The 17002-nt window shown below is 40.3% G+C and overlaps 1 protein-coding gene across 2 annotated transcripts in view; it reads left to right on the plus strand.

Moving 5' to 3' along the window:
* KDM5A (lysine demethylase 5A) overlaps window positions 1-11185 on the plus strand; it is a 46217-nt gene extending 35032 nt beyond the window's left edge. Inside the window, exons 22-28 of one of the 2 annotated variants that reach the window (XM_026052136.1) lie at window positions 867-1028; window positions 2273-2824; window positions 3648-3791; window positions 6559-6718; window positions 7042-7262; window positions 9191-9601; window positions 10540-10752. In XM_026052136.1, the coding sequence (XP_025907921.1) occupies window positions 867-1028; window positions 2273-2824; window positions 3648-3791; window positions 6559-6718; window positions 7042-7262; window positions 9191-9601; window positions 10540-10752 (1863 nt within the window). Of the gene's footprint in view, window positions 1-866; window positions 1029-2272; window positions 2825-3647; window positions 3792-6558; window positions 6719-7041; window positions 7263-9190; window positions 9602-10539 lie in introns of both variants that reach the window. The other variant, XM_026052135.1, reaches the window with a different exon arrangement.
* The last annotated feature ends 5817 nt before the right edge of the window (window positions 11186-17002 follow it).

The following is a 17002-nucleotide window of genomic DNA, read 5'->3' on the forward strand; positions in this document are numbered from 1 at the left end:
CAGATAGAATCCTCCCACAATGGATTCTGTAGTGCTGAGTAAAATGCAATCATAAACTTCTGTATTTCAGAGGGGATAACACTTTTTAATATTTCTAAATGAATTTGCTGCTTTTGTAGTTATATCACATCAGTTTTCAGTTTCTGATGCAATTTTTCTAAATTTTTCAGTTACATTTTTCTAAATAGTTGTTTCACTATGCCCTGGTTTTGCATTTCACTTTGTTTTCCTAAGAGTATCAGTTTTCACTTTTATTGAATTTCATTTGCTAGATTTCRTATCTCAGCATACCTTCCAACTAATCAAGATTATTTAAGATATGATCTTTGTCCTTTTATGCACGTGCAGTTTGTCACGGTTTGATTTTATAAGGTTTATAGGACTTTTGGGGGGGATATTTTAAGTCATCGAATTGCAGATGTAAATATCAAATCATTGCAGATCTTTCAGACCTGCAATTGATTAAAACCATCTAAAGTGAAAGAAAATRTATTTATATCTTACTGTGTACAGTTTTGCAATCAGCTGTGTGTATAATAACATAATCTAAATTGATTTTGTAGCACAGTGAAGATGCAGTGGTCTTCACCTGCCAAATAGCTTTTGTGCTAATTTTTATTTAATTCTGATGTATGAAACACTTTTATCCCTTTCTGATTATTCCTTCTCTTCTACCACTGATTGGTAAGTATCAAGGACACTAGATTACTGAGAATGTTTTCTTTGCTCTTGTGTGACTGTTTCAGTGCAGGCATTATGTGTTCTTAGGTATGTGCCTGAAATCCCAGCCTAGGTTAGAACTTCCATATTTTTCCATTGACCRGCATCCTTGGCTCTGACTGTGTGAGTTTTCTTTGTGGTTCCAGGTTCTGAGCCCTCGGACTGATATTGGTGTTTATGGGAGCAGTAAGAACAGACGGAAGAGAGCAAAGGAGTTGATGGAGAAGGAGAAGGAGAAAGATCTGGACTTAGAATCCCTAAGTGAACTGGAGGATGGGCTGGAGGAGGCCAGAGACACTGCAGCTGTGGTAAGGAGCAGTGAAAGGTAGTGTCTCCTGATATGGAGGTTTAATAAATTTGTCTGCTATTTTTTGTGGAAAACTTGACAAGTGAGTCTCACTGAAGCAAATAGCTCTCCATGGTGTCTCGGGTGCAGGCACACAGTTCCACTTTAATTGCAGTGAAAGCAGAGGGAAGCACAGCTCAGAGCAAAAAGTGTTGGTATTTAATATGTGTCTGACTATGTAAAAGACTTGAATGCTTTCAGGTTAATACATGCAACCATTCATTCAATATTATCAATATGCTTAGAAAGAACATTAAAGTATCTGGAACATGGTATTGATCTGTCTTCATATCAAAAGCATATTTAGCTAGGCGGTTGCAGTTGCCAAACTAAATTAAATTACATTTCCATTTGGCTTGACAGTTGTTCCACTCATGGCTACTTAAGATTTGAAATTGTTAATTTATTGATCTAATTTAGCAAACTTAATTTTATTCTGAATTCTCTGACTACAGACAATGCTTGTCATAATGTGGGAAGTCTTTTTGCTAAGGTGATGGCATTCTTTATTTCTTCATAAAAAATGAGCAGGATTCCCAAAACACAAAAAGTATTGAAGGATTTGGTCACAGAAAGTTGGCGAGGGGCAGAGTGAGGGAAGCTACGTGGTGAGGGAAGACTTCTCTGTTGGAGGGATGTTCACATAGCTTTTTGGGAGAATTTGCTGATGTTTGGGTGCCTTTTCAGTGGTAACAGAGAAAAATGTATGCAGGCTCAGTCATCTGGTTTGTATGTGTCACTTGTAATATGCTTTGTTATAGTTAGTATTATTGAGTCCCTGAGGAAATGTGAGTTTTTTCAAGAACAATATATGAAGCTCCTGCTGCAAAGTCTGTTTTGAAACTATCAGCTGTTGTATAGTCTTAGCAGATGGATGGTGGAAGGTGATTCTGACTTTTCTTCCTGGAATAAAAATCTCTTCTTCCGGTGACCTTAAAATAGGYTTAATTACAAACTTAGATAACACTCGAGAAAGTTTCCATTTATGTAATATCTATTTCAGAAGGACTTAGAAGAGCGTTGAGAATTTTTTTAACTGAAGTTTTAATTAGATTGCACAATTTCTAAATTTGGGGCTAGTTTTACTAGGTAGACCTTGTGGTATGTGTGTCTTTTTTTTTTTTTTTTTTTTTTTCCTACATTCCTGCTAATGTGTGATCTGTTAGCTGTGAAGATCATGGCCTGTTTTTGTCTTTTGCTGGCCAGGTGGCTATATTCAAGGAGCGAGAACAGAAGGAGATTGAAGCCATGCATGCCCTGCGGGCAGCTAACCTGGCCAAGATGACCATGGTGGATCGCATTGAAGAAGTCAAGTTCTGCATCTGCCGCAAAACAGCTAGCGGGTTCATGCTGCAGTGYGAGCTGTGCAAGGACTGGTTTCATAGTGGCTGTGTGCCTCTCCCCAAAACAAGTTCTCAAAAGAAGGGCTCGAGTTGGCAGGCCAAAGAAGTGAAGTTTCTGTGTCCGCTCTGCATGCGTTCCCGAAGGCCCCGGCTGGAGACGATTCTGTCCCTCCTAGTGTCCCTGCAGAAGCTGCCCGTGCGGCTGCCCGAGGGGGAGGCGCTGCAGTGCTTGACAGAACGTGCCATGAGCTGGCAGGACCGAGCACGACAGGCTTTGGCCACTGATGAGTTATCCTCTGCTTTGGCTAAGCTCTCTGTGCTCAGCCAGCGAATGGTGGAGCAGGCAGCCCGGGAGAAAACGGAGAAAATCATCAGTGCGGAGCTGCAGAAAGCAGCAGCTAACCCAGACCTGCAGGTAGGCGTGTTACTRTCTTGCCCTCTGCTGTGGTAGCCCTTCAGAGAGCACGGAAATGCCTTATCTTTGTGCGAGAAGCCTGAAGGAAAGGGAGTGCAATTAGAGGCYGAGAATAAGGCACGTTCAAGTTACCTGGATCAGTACTTGTCAGTCACCTTCATCCATGGTTTGCTTCATGCTTTTCCAGACTTCTCCAGGCAGAGGCTTGCTACTTTGTCCTCACTGTCAAATAACAGCAAATGTTAAGAAACATTGGTTCAAATATAGCAGTGAGCTAATATCCTGACCATGACAAAGCAATAGCTGCTTTGGCATCCACATTCCATTTCCCTGTGATAGAAGAAGAGTTGCCTGTAACTTCTCATGGTCATTCTGTAGGCCTTGTTAATTAGTTAATCAGTGCCTTGTTAATTAGTTAATCAGTGCCTTGTTAATTAATTTTAGTGAAGACTAAAGATGAGCACTAGGACTTTTACAGGGTGCCTGTTCATCTTGAGGTGGAGATCAGGAATCAGATTATGCTGGGTTGAAGAAGAAATGTGTACAACAACAGAATATATATCGGATAGTAATATCCGATATAGCAGAAGAGCAGTGTCTGTGTTTTTTTAGCTTTACCATTCAAAAAACAGTAGAGGAAAAAAAAAAGTGTTTTTCCTTATCTTTCTTTGTACCTTGCTGCTGTTGGGCTTTTTTGTGACTATCTAGGCAGTTCTCCTGTGGTCCAAAGAGCATTGTTTTCTTTGATGCTTACTCTTAAACTGTTACGTAGGTTTGCCTGGAGGCTTTATTGTTTCATTCTTGTATTCAATTTGTCTTTCAGGGACACTTGACTAGTTTCCAGCAATCAGCCTTTAACAGGGTGATAGGGAGTGTGTCCTCATCCCCGCGACAGACCTTGGATTATGATGATGAAGAGACAGATTCTGATGAAGACATCAGGGAGACATATGGCTATGAAATAAAGGTAAGCGAAACAATAGGGCTTCTCTGCGTGGAGTTAATCCATGACACCTGCTTTCTTATTAATTCACTTTCATCCACAGTATGTTTTTTTGTATTTTAAGGCTTATCTGCATACATTCTGACTTGATTCCTGTTGTGAAAGAGTATTTTTGATTTTATCTGAACATCTTAGATCTGGAATATTGTAAAGTTCTGTAGCATTTTTATTTAGAATCCCCAAGTTCTGTAACTGAATTTTAGAAGTTGCCTTTTTGTGCTGAGTGAAAAGCTACACCTCTGTCAGGGTTTTTGTAGCCACAGGCAATTATCCATCTTCTACAGTGTTACAGACTGCATTATCTTTGTGCCATAGTTAAACATCTTACATRTCAAAAATATAAATAATAGCCTGTATGGGGAAACCTTCATCAGATTTTACTACAACAAAGAATCACTCTGTGTAAGAAATGTAAAAGCTTAGGAATGAGGAAGCCTTCCTCCCTTTCTGTTCTTTCAGCCCTCACATAGGGGAGGTGCAACTGTTCAGTTTCAGATGTGTAGAAATACTCAGGACTAAATCTCTGGATCATGTTGATGTGTGGATTAAATTCAGAAATTAATTACTGTTGGAAAAATCTTTAAAATATTTTATCTAGAGAAGATACGCCATGAGAAGAGGCAATTGTAAAGATAGCAAAGTGTTTGTTTGTTTGTTTGGTGTGGTGTATTTAATTATAAAACTTCTAAAAACATCCCTTCAGAGAGAAAAACAAAGCCCTGTTTTTCCTCTATGTAGTTTTTTGTAAGTGATAGTGTCATATCTCTCTCATGAGCTAAATTAATACTGGATTAATGAAGATATTACAGAAGCTATCCTGCAAGGCAGTGAGATCATATAAACTGTCTTATGGCAGATTTTATGTTTCCTAAAGGAACTGCAAATCTTCAGCTATAGTCTGCCTCAGTCTCCTATTTTTAGTATTTTATTTTAAAGTGGCTTTATGAAATTACATGCAGTTATTTTACAGTCCCATATGAAATGCCACCAGAGGTACATTATAATTAGACGTTACAGTCTTTAATTAAATTAGTGTTAACAAGGGAAAAAGTCATATATTTCCAAACTCTTCTCAGCATCAGTGGTCTTACTGAGAGACATTTCTGAAAGACGTGACATTTTCTGAGGCAGAGATAAAAGAAAGCCTATGCCAGGAATGATGGTACGTGCTTGTCAGGATCTGAGGGCTTTGCAGGAGTGTGGCTTGGGTTCTGTTCAGTGCATTCCGTTGCCAGGATTTCAGGATCTACTAAGTAGATTTTTGATGTGGATGTCCATCACTTTTGACACCCACTCTTTTGATGTGGATGTCCATCACCACAGGTAGCTGCAAAAACTTCTAAAATAAAAATCTGTTCAAGCAAAGCTAACAGAGTCCGGAAAACTTCTTTTGTTAGCTCCGCTAATATAATTGGAGGAAAAAAAGATAAATTTTCAGGCAACCAAGTCCTTCAGGTATAAAATGGAAGCATCAGCCTTAAATGAAATGGCAAAGTTGCTYATAGCAATGCTCGCTAGCATTGTTAGTAAGCACTTCAGTTCTGTTTTAACATTTAACTGGAAACCTGAAGGAAATTACCATTCCTAAATCCCATTTGTATGTCAGTATAAAGGGTAGCAGCATTAKTGGAGTGCTGTTTTTTTACAACGTGGCCCCATGAACCTAGCATGTAGCTTCAAGTGAATCTTGTCAGTCGCTGCTTTACATCCTATGTTCTGAAAGACTCAAGTCTTGCATTACATGCCAAGTATATTTAGCCTGTTGACCAATTCCATCAAAATTTGGCATGGTATATAAGCTTTGGAAAGTGCTGTGAAGACATAACTTGTTGAGGAAATGATCCTTACCGATGAGCCCTGCTCTGGGGTGAGGAAGGAGGAGGAGGAATGTGTGTTAGTATAGTATGTATCAGGGAATCAATTCTTGTGCCTTCCTGGATTCTCTGTGTAGTATAATGCAGGGTCAAAACAAAACTTCTTCCACTGGCAGGGAATTCCTAATCTCTCTTCTCCTTGTGGATCCACCCACACCAAGGCATGCATTGTATTTCCATTTTTATTGAATCTATTTAAAAAGTCAAGCCAGCATATGCAATGAATTGAACACAAGCCAATGCCTTCATTATTTACATTCACAGGAATGTTCACAACAGTATTAAGTATTTCAGCCAAACGGAAAAGTCCTTTCCATCTTAAATTTAAACCTCAAAATTATTCAGAAAAAAAAATTCCTGATCTCTGTTGTAAAAATCTTGATCTCAGAGCAACATCTGTTTGTTTTACTGTTTTGTAGTCATCTGTCTCATACTGCCTAGCTGGGCTTGAACAGAAACTACTTTTTCTTCCCCTATAAGATCTTTAATCATTTTGCTCTGTGGTATCCAGGCTTTCCATACCTCTGCTGTACTAAAGATGTCAATTTTCATGATTTTGCGGTCAGTTTTCTCAAGGAGAACCTCAGTCATTATGTGGATTAATGAAAACCCTACTCAAGGGACTTAGCAGTGAGGAGAYTTGTCAAATGTTTCTCAAACACTGGCTATAAATCTATTAACCTCTCTCCATAGTTGCTACATTCTTCTGTTATTTATGTGGGGATATAACTTCCATCTTATGCAGATAGTCTTGGTATCTATGGTTCAGAGGAGGATTTTAGAAACAGTAATTTGTCATTTTAAGTAGATTTGAAATTGGTATTTTTTGCATCCAGATGTTAATTTTTCTTTTCCAGGACAATGCCAGTGTGAAGTCTTCTAGCAGCTTAGAGCCAAACTTATTTTGTGATGAGGAAATTCCCATAAAATCGGAGGAAGTGGTGACACACATGTGGACTGCTCCCTCATTTTGTGCTGAACATGCATATTCTTCTGCTTCTAAAAGCTGCTCTCAAGGTACTTGCTCTTTTCCATCTTGAAATATGGTTGAACAGATGTAAGGGCAATCAGTAAAGGGCAGTGTTTTGCTACTTCTAGTTGCAGGGAAATGTATTCTCTGTAGGTGGGAATGGCAGCAATCAGTTTGAGAATCTGCAGTAGAGCCACATTGCAATTTTTGGTGGCAGATGTACACACACACACACTCACTCACTCACTCGTGTTAATGTTTTCTCTTTGGGATTATCTTCCTTTTTAGATTCTTGTTAGAAAACTTGTATGTCATTTTTCTTTGGTTTTGTTCTCTTCAATGCTTATATGAATTGGCTCCTGTTTGAAAGGTTCCAGCACCCCAAGGAAGCAGCCTCGGAAGAGCCCGCTGGTACCTCGCAGTTTAGAGCCCCCTGTATTGGAGCTGTCACCTGGAGCAAAGGCTCAGCTGGAAGATCTAATGATGGTAGGAGACCTGCTAGAGGTGTCACTGGATGAAACACAGCATATCTGGCGCATTTTACAGGCTACTCACCCACCTTCTGAGGACAGGTTCCTTCATGTCATGGAGGTATGGACTTGAAATATTCTGATACAGGAAAAAAACCCAAATTTTCACACTTTAATGTGTTGAGGCTTTTGGTGTACTCTTAGACAGTTGAATACTTAGCTCACGTTGGAGTTTCAGCCAAAGAACAGCAGATTACAGAGATGAACAGATCCAAGAAATCAGTCCTGTTCTGAAAAGAAATTGCAAAAAAAAATATTTACCCAGACTTTTGCTGTTGCYGGGGAAGGAACATGTTTTGTCTTTTAATAATAATTTAAAAAGGCTTGGGACTAGGCATTGTAAGATTCCTGKTCCTCCTCAGTGCAGCATAGACATTACAATTTCTTTTTTAATGTACAGTGAAGAAGTGCTGATTTTCTCACTGAGTTGAAAATGAGTAAGAACAAAGAGAGCTTATATTTCTGAGATTCAGTCCAAATCACTTGAGCCTCAGTGATGCAGTGGCTAAGTGATGTGTGTGAGTAAGATGTGTGCTGGAATAGTAAGTAAACTTGTTGTGATGAAGAGCTGCACTGGAGCTGTATCCTTCATCTCTCAGCTGACGATGGGGAGTTACTTTTGTCCTTGCATAGCTATAGAGCTGATGAACAGCACTGCAGCTATATCCAAGGTGATTCCTTCTTGACTTTTTGGTAGTGTGCAGCAACCTCTGACAGACATTACACGCTGAGCAGCACAGTAAGACAAGCCATTTGATCAGCAGTCTCATTCTCAGGGCACCAGCTCTATCTGATTTTATTAGGGGAGTCACCAAAATGTCAGGATGGTAGTAGAAGGTGGACGATAGTCCCAGAAAATTACTGCATTAACATGTTTTGGATCAAGTACCTCACATGACACTTCATAAGCTTAACACTCTTAATGTAATAATTTAGGATTGGAAATACTTGAAAAATAGCTTGAATGCCAGCAAATAGTACTTCAAAAATAGCGTGCCACACTGTTTTATTAATAGTTAAGTACAACTTTGGAGGGGGAAAAAACTCATTTCTTGGTCAACCCTTGTGAGTGCTTACTTGGCCAGAAATACTCGTTTTGAATTGACTACCCTTCTATACGCGTGCAAAATACATAAACTTTGTAAAATAGCCTTTAGTGGACTTGTTTTCAGGCAGAGTGGCTTTTTAAAGTAATGTATAATAAATAAAATTAATTCTTCCTTACTAGATTGCAGTATGTCCTATTAGTATTATTAAGGGTAATATATGATAAAAGGTTAATGTAGCTGGATTGACTGAAATTGAAACAGTCTCGTGCAAAGGATCAGTACTTATGTACCCTTCAGATACAAATAKGACTTCTCGTTGTGAATGTTGCTTGCAGTGATGGAGTTTCACAGTTTTAAGGCCCACTTCTGGTTTGAATTTACTATTTAAGAGCTGTTAGTGACACTAGGATATTTGGAAGGTTTGTTAGTTTGGGAGCTATTCAAGTAATGGATATATTATTTCTTTTTTTTTTTTTTTTTGACTGAGTTCATTTTTGAGAATTCACTGGTTACTCTCTCTCCATCTCCAGAATAGCAATTGCTTTTTCTGAAAAATCATTGCAAATAAGACTGATCTAGGATGAGAAAGAAACAAGGACATCTAACAGATGATTAATCTTAACTTCCAGTAAAAAGGAATGTGAGAAGGGATTTGTAATAACAGCTTATCATGCTTCCTTACTTTTTCCTCTAGGCATTTTTGGTTCAGCAATCCCTTACATAGTGGATATCAGTTATGATGTTTTTTTCTAGCGTAGTGGTGATAAAGTCAGCACTTTTTAGTTTAGAATTCATAAGTGTGTGGTTGGATGAGTTTCTTCATACCATGCTGGGGGAATGGCAGAGGTATTTATATCCCTCAAAACCTCAGGCTTACAAAATATGAACATTTGTATTTGGGGAAAAAAACACAGCCTTCTTTTTCACCCTTTCTATGAAGGATGACAGCATGGATGAAAAGCCCCTGAAAATGAGAGGAAGAGACTCTTCTGAGAGGAAACGGAAACGAAAGCTGGAGAGAGCAGAGCAGTTCTTTGGCGACATGAAGCAAAAATCTAAAGAGCTGAAGAAACTGGAAAAACCCAAGAAGAAGAAGCTCAAACTGACCATGGATAAGACAAAGGAACTGAACAAACTGGCAAAGAAATTGGCTAAAGAGGAGGAGCGGAAAAAGAAGCGAGAAAAGGCAGTTGTGGCAAAGGTGGAACTCGTGAAGGAAAGCACCGAGAAAAAACGGGAGAAGAAGGTGCTAGATATTCCTTCCAAGTATGACTGGTCAGGAGCTGAGGAGTCTGATGACGAAAATGCYGTGTGTGCTGCGCAGAACTGTCAAAGGCCCTGCAAGGACAAGGTGAGATTTGGCTTAATTCTGTCACAAGCAGTGCCATGAGAAAAATGCAGTTTACTCAGTAGGTTAAACAGCACGAGCAACAAAAAAGTGGTGTGATTTGAGAAGAATAAGTAGTAGTTGTATAGGTGTGCAAATGTAGTAAATAATAGAGTGGAGTATGAAATGTGCATATTCTTAGCTGTTTTAGATACTAATAACTTTTTCTGGATTCTCATCTATCTTGGTAGGGAATTTTAGCCACTTCAAGCTGTGGTCTTCCTTTTTTTTTTTTACTTTTTATTTTTTAATTTACTTGTGACGTTCTCTGCTTCTTCTATAGCAAATTTGACTSTAAACTTTTTGCCTGTATATTCTGACACTTTGAAGTAATAATTTGTGTGTATTTTTGTCAGTCCAGTGGCTAGCTCTCTAGTGATGGATATGGTGCTATCTATTCATCAATATCTAGCTAGTCAACAGGTAGCAAAGACACTGAGGTCACGTGGCTGTTTTGTAGCCAGAGGCAGGAATCAGACCCGTACGTTGCAAAAGCCAGCACCTCTGTGCAGGCTGAGGGGGTATAGAAATTAAGGTGTGAATTTGCAGAATATTAACTGCACTGAGGCAGCTGCCCTGGAGCAGGTTCTTACTCTGTTTTAAATGTGAAGTAACGTACCTGTCTTTTATTTGAGAAAAGTTGAACGTCATCTTCCTTATTATAGTAGTGTTCATTATAGCTGTGATGATCTAAAGGTGCGAGAAGAGCAAGGTTTTGAACTCTTATTGGAAGAGGAATATTGTTTTAGTTTAGCTGGTTAAAACAGACATACATAATTTGTGCTTAAAAGCTAAACAYAAAAGTGTTCTAGGTATGTCGGGTGGATTTAGTAGAAGATATTTTCTTTGTAGAAACCCTGYCTGCCTGTCTCAACATCCTGTGTGTTGCTGATCTTTTGCAGGTAGACTGGGTACAGTGTGACGGTGGCTGCGATGAGTGGTTTCATCAGGTTTGTGTCGGTGTCTCTCCAGAAATGGCTGAGAACGAGGATTACATCTGTATAAACTGTGCAAAGAAACCTATGCAGGGGTCAAATAGCCCTGCCCATGCACCACCTCCCCCTTTCTTACTGAGCTACAAACTACCAATGGAAGACCTTAAGGAGACAAGTTAGCAGCTACCTGATGTCTGGAACTCATTGGGAAACGGACCGCTGAAACCCCCTAGAAAGAGGGTTTGAAGCTAATGTAGCCACTCAGCTTCACTTCCAAGGATGTACAGACCTGCAGCAGAGTTGGTCCCTTCCGTACAGCTGGCTTCCTTCGTACAACGGGAAAGTCAAGGCACAGCGGCACCGACTCACCTATGCAGAGACCGCCTCGCTGGGAGCTACAGCCAATGTTCTGACTTATTTCCATCTGTGAGTGTGGCTGTTGCTCTCAGAGACTGAGCAAASCCGAGGCTGTTAGATTAGACACTTCAGGGTGTTCAAGCACGTGTTGGCAGTGAGGTTGGCATGGAATTGGTGGGTGCAGATTGGAGCTTTTAGCCCTACACAGTTACCCGAAGGAGGTGACTTTGGAAGTTACCTTTTGCCTCCTCCATGCCAACCCAGCAAGCAGGGCAGTGTCTTGGGAGACTTAAGTTGCCTCCATATCAAGGCAGCTAACACTACATGATAAGGATGGGAGCAAGTGGATGAATTTCTTTTAATTTCTCTTTTGTAGTTAAAGGGCAGAGGAGCTCATGATCTCAGAAATCAGCAAAGGTTCTGGTTACAAAAAGAAAAAAAAAAAAAAAAAAAAAAAGTAATGCAAATCCTGATTGTTTTTCCCTCTTGGCCATCACATGGTTGTCAATCACAAGAACCATCACTGAAAAAGTAACTAATTAAAAATGGGCAGAGGAGCTCATGATCTCAGAAATCAGCAAAGGTTCTGGAAAAAAAAAAAAAAAAAAAAAAAAAAAGAAAACCCAACCCTACTCCACTAGGCAAAAATTCATTCTTAGTGGGAGACATCTGATCTTCCTGTCCAGAGGAAGGCAAGAAAATACTGATGAAGATGTCTAGCTAGCCCGAGCTTGGGAAGAGCAGAGTGCTTCCCTTTCTCCAAGGGACGCCCTCTCCTCCTCTGGGCTTTGCTTAGGGTTCTGCACTCCTGCACGTTAAAGTTGTCTCACGCAGGATGGAGCTGGCGAGGAGGTAGAGCACCCGGGGCACCAGCTCCTCTCATCTGTACCCAGGGATGGGAAGGAAAGAAGACAGCCCACTTACCTCAGAGGTTACACTGACATGTGCTTCTGTGAAAAAGTTTCACTCAACTCTTTCCAGTCCGACCAGGCTACAGGCATGGCCTCGAGCGATACCAGCAAGCAGTCTGCAGATACTGGTGGCAGCGCACATGCCCTCCTGCTGGCTTTGCTGGATGTGTACCAGTGTACCAGCAGCAGCAGGTCGGGGTCGAAAATGCCCCTGGCTTTGCCAGAGGACCAGAGGGCTTGGGGTCGTCCTGGGTGACCGTTGTTTTAGTAAATCCATTTTTAAAGGAGGACTTGTTTTTACTTTTTTCTAAATGTCTCAGACTACTGACTTGTTCTATAAATAGATTATTTTTCTTTGAGTTTTTTATACTTACCACTGTTAACCAGCAGCACAGACCGAGGTTCACAAAGCAAAAACCTGCCCGTGGGCTTGGGTTTTTTTTACTCCATTCCTTCCTTGTAGTACAAGGAATTAGCAGTTACCTTCCCCATTCTAGCCTGACCAGCTGCCTGTGTTTAAATAGGTAAATACATTTCATGTGCGACCTTCGTGTTTGGGTTCGTTCCTGTTAGTGGGGCATCTGGGCCTTAACGACTCCAGCCCACGCTGGCTTCCTGCGTGTGGGTGTCTGAAGCCAGCGGCTGGGCCGCCTCGTCCCCCTCTCCACTCGCTCCCCGTTGTGTTTCCATTCTTCTGCCGTTCTAGGAGTGTTGTAAGTAGCGTCCAGACTTGCTAGGAGCTGGGCTTGGATTTAAAAGAAATATTGACAAAAACAAAAGTGTTCTGTCGTGACTGTTCTGTGTCCCTTCTGTTGTTCTCTAGTTTTGGGGTTTCTTTTATATATCTGGCGGAATTATCCAAAAAAAAAAAAAAAAGAAAAAAAACCACTCAGGTAGTTCAACTTTTACCCAGATGTTTTATTTGTGCCTGCTACCTGGGAAGAGGAAAATGTGGAAAAGAGCTAAAATGGAGGGGAGAAGATACAGGGTCTTGGAAATTTTTTTAGTAACAAATCGGGCACAGACCCTTGATTTCTGCTCCTTGGTATTAAAAGACTCATCTTAGACTCATACGGTATTAAAAGCAAACTGTGGTTAGACATGTGGCTGAATGGGCACCCTAGCAAACTTAAGAATATTATTTGTTGATTTATTTATGAAGGAGTCTATCCTATAGTTAGACATGCCTTCTTTTTGCCTGCAGTTACTTTTTTTTTTCTCAATGTACTTTTAGTTTTCGTAAACTGGTTTTAACAGATGTTATTTTCCTTCAAATTGATGGTACTGCAGAAATGTTTCTCTGTATGGAGTGGATAGATTTTCTGTCACAGATGTTTAATCGTTCCAGAAGTAGACTAGTTTAAGAGTTCTTAAAGAATCCCAGTGTTCTGTATTTTCCTGACTCCTAGAATCCATGACATAATAGAGAAAACATGGTTAGCATGCCCTGTTAACCACTTTTTCTCTTAACCATTCTTACATACTTTGTCTTGATAAAGTCATTGTTATATGTAATTGCACCATCAACTGGAAAGAGATCTTTTAGTAAATCTGCATGAATGTTCCTGTTTCTTTGAGTAGAAGATGTGCAGGATGTTACCAGTAGCACTAGTCACAATGAGACGGAAACAAACAGCGAGAGGATGCAGCGTTCCATCATTTTGCTTGTGGCAGCCATAGAGAATGGTAACAAACAGAAAGAAATGTGCAAATAATGGAATTTTGACACAGCTTTAGTAGTTTCATGTTTTCACATTGAAAAGGCTCTTCATGATTACACATATAATGTAATAATCTTACATGATTATTGGGAAATAGGTTACCCCATCTTTTGTAGTTATGGATGTCCCATCTGCTTTCAGGTAAGGTGTTTATAAACTGAAAACCAAAACCATTATTAGCTTTACTTTGTTGTGTTTAAACATTTCCTTTTAAAAAGCATAATTTCTTTGAAAAGATGACTGCTAGTATAAACACCTGAATAAATGTTAACTTTTGGAAAAATCTGTAGAGATGTAGTTAGTGGTTTAAAAAGCGAAGATTATAGCTGCAGTATTGTCTCTAGATGTTCAATTTTAGAAATTTTCAGAAAACAAATGAAAAGAAGCAAACTAAGTTAAGCTAAGGAATAATTTTTTATACTACTGACAGAGCTGTAGAAAAGATTCTCATATATTTTCTCATATATTTGGGATGCAACATTTCAGTATATACAAAAATCTTTTCATTTATGTGTCCAGGAAGATGCGTCTTARTGACATATGCTACAAAGGATGCTAACAACTGTCTTACTCATCTTCATGTTTCTGACATAAAGGATCAGTGAAATGACCCGAGCCGCTTTGAGGAGCAAAAAATGGCTAAAGCTTGGCTTATATGTTTTATACAAATCATGTGATTTATAGTGATTTTTAAGAACCAGTTGCTGAAATAAGGCAACTTTATTTGCATGGAGATAACTCTCCACTCTTGAACTTCAGTRCTGTTGCCTGTAGGGTTTATGATTTTTTGCAGAGCAGACATACCTGAATGCTTATGCAGCCTCGCCTGTTTGATCTGGAGAGCTTGAGGATACAGCATAAGCTAAAAGAAGTAGACTTGTGCTTCATCAGACACATTGCAAAGCTTGCATAGATACTTTCAGTATTTAGAATCACAGAATAATACAGAGGAAGAACCTCTGGAGGGGTGTCATCTAGGTTCCTAATCAAAGAAGGGTTGACTTTGAAAGTAGGTCAAGATTTTGGGGGCTGTGTTGTCCAGTCAAGGTTTGAGCATCTCCAAGGGTGGAGACTCCACAGCTTTTCTGGGCATTTGCTCCAGTTCTGCACCGTGCTCCATGCAAATATTTTGTGTGATACCCAGTTGTTTTCCTTGCAGCAACTTTTCTGTTGCCTGTCTTGTTTTCTTCAAGAAGAATTTTCTCTGTCTTCATCCTTTACATTGTTGAAGACTCACGTCCTGCAGCCTTWGCTTGCAGACTGAACAGGCCCTCCACTGGACTTCAGGTTTGTGAACACCTATTTCTGTGCTGAGCAGCTGAGAAYTGGATATGAAACTCCAGATGTGGCCTTAGGAGTGTTGAGTAGAGGGGAATGGTCACTCCTTTAACCTGATGGCCTTTTTCTTACTATGCAGCCAGATACATGTTTGAACTTCATCACTCCAAGGATGAACTSCTGTCAGTGTGTTTACCATTACACTGTTAATGCTGCAAGTCTTTTTCTGTAAAGATGCTTTTTAGCCGAAGTGATCCCAGTTGATCCCAGTATGTGCTGTTGCATGGGTTAATTTCCCAAGGGCAGGACTGAACTTTATGTATTTTCTCTCCTCCTGTCACTCCAGCCCTCTGAATGCGAAGCCAGTGTACCTATAGTTCAAGTTTGGTGTTACCTGCASAGTTGCTGGGTTGCTTATTCCAACGACCAGCTGGGTAAGGTGCAAAGCAGTATTGGCTCCGGTCAGTCCAAGGTACTCTGCTTGTGACTGGATATTTCCAATGAYTGAGCTGAAGTTTGAGCACAGCAGTCCACCCTATTTTTTTTCACCCACCTGGTCTATGCTTTCCATAACTGTCCRTTTTGGCCACAGGAGGCTGCATCTAATATCTTGGTAAAGTCAAGGTAAACATCTCCTGCTCTCTCTCTGCCTGCAAGGTTCACCATCTCTGCAGAGAAGACACCAGGTTGTTGTGACCATGCAGTGCTGGATGGTGCTGGCTACTTTCCCTTCATGTGCCTGGCTGTTCCTAGGAGAAGGATTTGTTGAGTCATTTTCTCAGGGTTCAAGGTGAGGACTGCTGCTTCTCCACTCCCTTTCACTTGTGCTGAAGATGCATATGATGTGCAGAAGGCTTCAGCACAATCCATCAGGAGAAGGATCTTCTGTACAGAGGTTTTCCTAGGCTTTGTAATTAGGGCATGTAAGAGCTTAAAAAATAAAATTGCTGCAAGATGCCTATAAAACTGTAAAGGATAAAGCCGAGCTTCTTTGCCACTCTTCTCTAACTTAATGTGAGCAAGGAGGCAGTTGGGTCAGACCCACATATCTAGTACGGGTCCGAATTGCTCTAGTTGAATTCAGCTTTAATGATGGATAGTCCTTTTGTACATGKTTACTTGCACTGAAAGAAATCATCAATACTCGTATATATGGGGATGAAGAGTCATCTGATCTTTGTTTTGAGAGAACTGAGAAATTGTACAGCCTTGTTTATGCCACTGTAGASTGTTTACTAGACACTTGCCCAAGGATGACTATCCTCTTGGTCATCTATAGGGCAACTGAAAATGATGCTCTAGCAAGTGCTAGTTTASAATAGAGCATAACACGAGCCTGTAAAGAAGTACAACAAAAGCTGTCTGAAGATTCATCAGCTGCCTATAGGAGATGCCTTGCTGTCATAGGCACGTCTCTAACTGTAGTGGTTCCAAGTGATTAAAAGAACGGCTATACATCCAACAGTCATGCACATCAACAATGAAGTATTTAACATAGAAGGAAGATTTTACCAAAAATCATCTTTGCCATAAGTCAATGGTGATTCCTCTGCAAGAAGTCGAGAATTTTTTTCTGCTAAAAGCAAGATGTGAAGCTTCCTCTGGTTAGCTGAAAACGAGAAGCAGGAAGCTCTACCAAATGCTCTGTGCAGCTACAGCCCCAAAGAATGTGCTTGGTCAGCCTGCGCGAGCTGGAGGGGAGCTCGGCTTGGAGCACCARGAGGTGTCATGAGCAGCAATAAATGCAGCCCTTGGCACATTTTTAGCCACACTGGTTTAGAAAGGGWGGGAAGTGAGTAGGRCAGATGAAAACTACACAGCATGAGMTGTAGAGCGTTGAGCCTTATGTAATGAGATGTGGTATAAATGAATGTTATGTCACATACTAAAGGCAGCGAAGGTAGTAAGGATATATTAGAAGATGAAGATAYTTCTAAGGAGACATGCTCTGAATGCCTTTGAAACAAAAGCCTTCCTGTGATGAGCAGTTTTAATCCTAGATGGGGCATTGTGTCTAAATTGAAAGCTTTTCAGGAGCCATTTTCTAGCATTAACTGTGTCCAAAAAAAGAGAATCCTTAAAGGTCAAGTGCCTGAGCTAACTGCTTGGGTGTTATCTCGGAGGAGCAGTTATCTCTGAATGCACAGGTCTTGAGATGATCAT

This window comes from Nothoprocta perdicaria, unplaced genomic scaffold (assembly GCF_003342845.1).
Source record: "Nothoprocta perdicaria isolate Ctin4 unplaced genomic scaffold, notPer1 scaffold_84, whole genome shotgun sequence".
Taxonomy (NCBI): domain Eukaryota; kingdom Metazoa; phylum Chordata; class Aves; order Tinamiformes; family Tinamidae; genus Nothoprocta; species Nothoprocta perdicaria.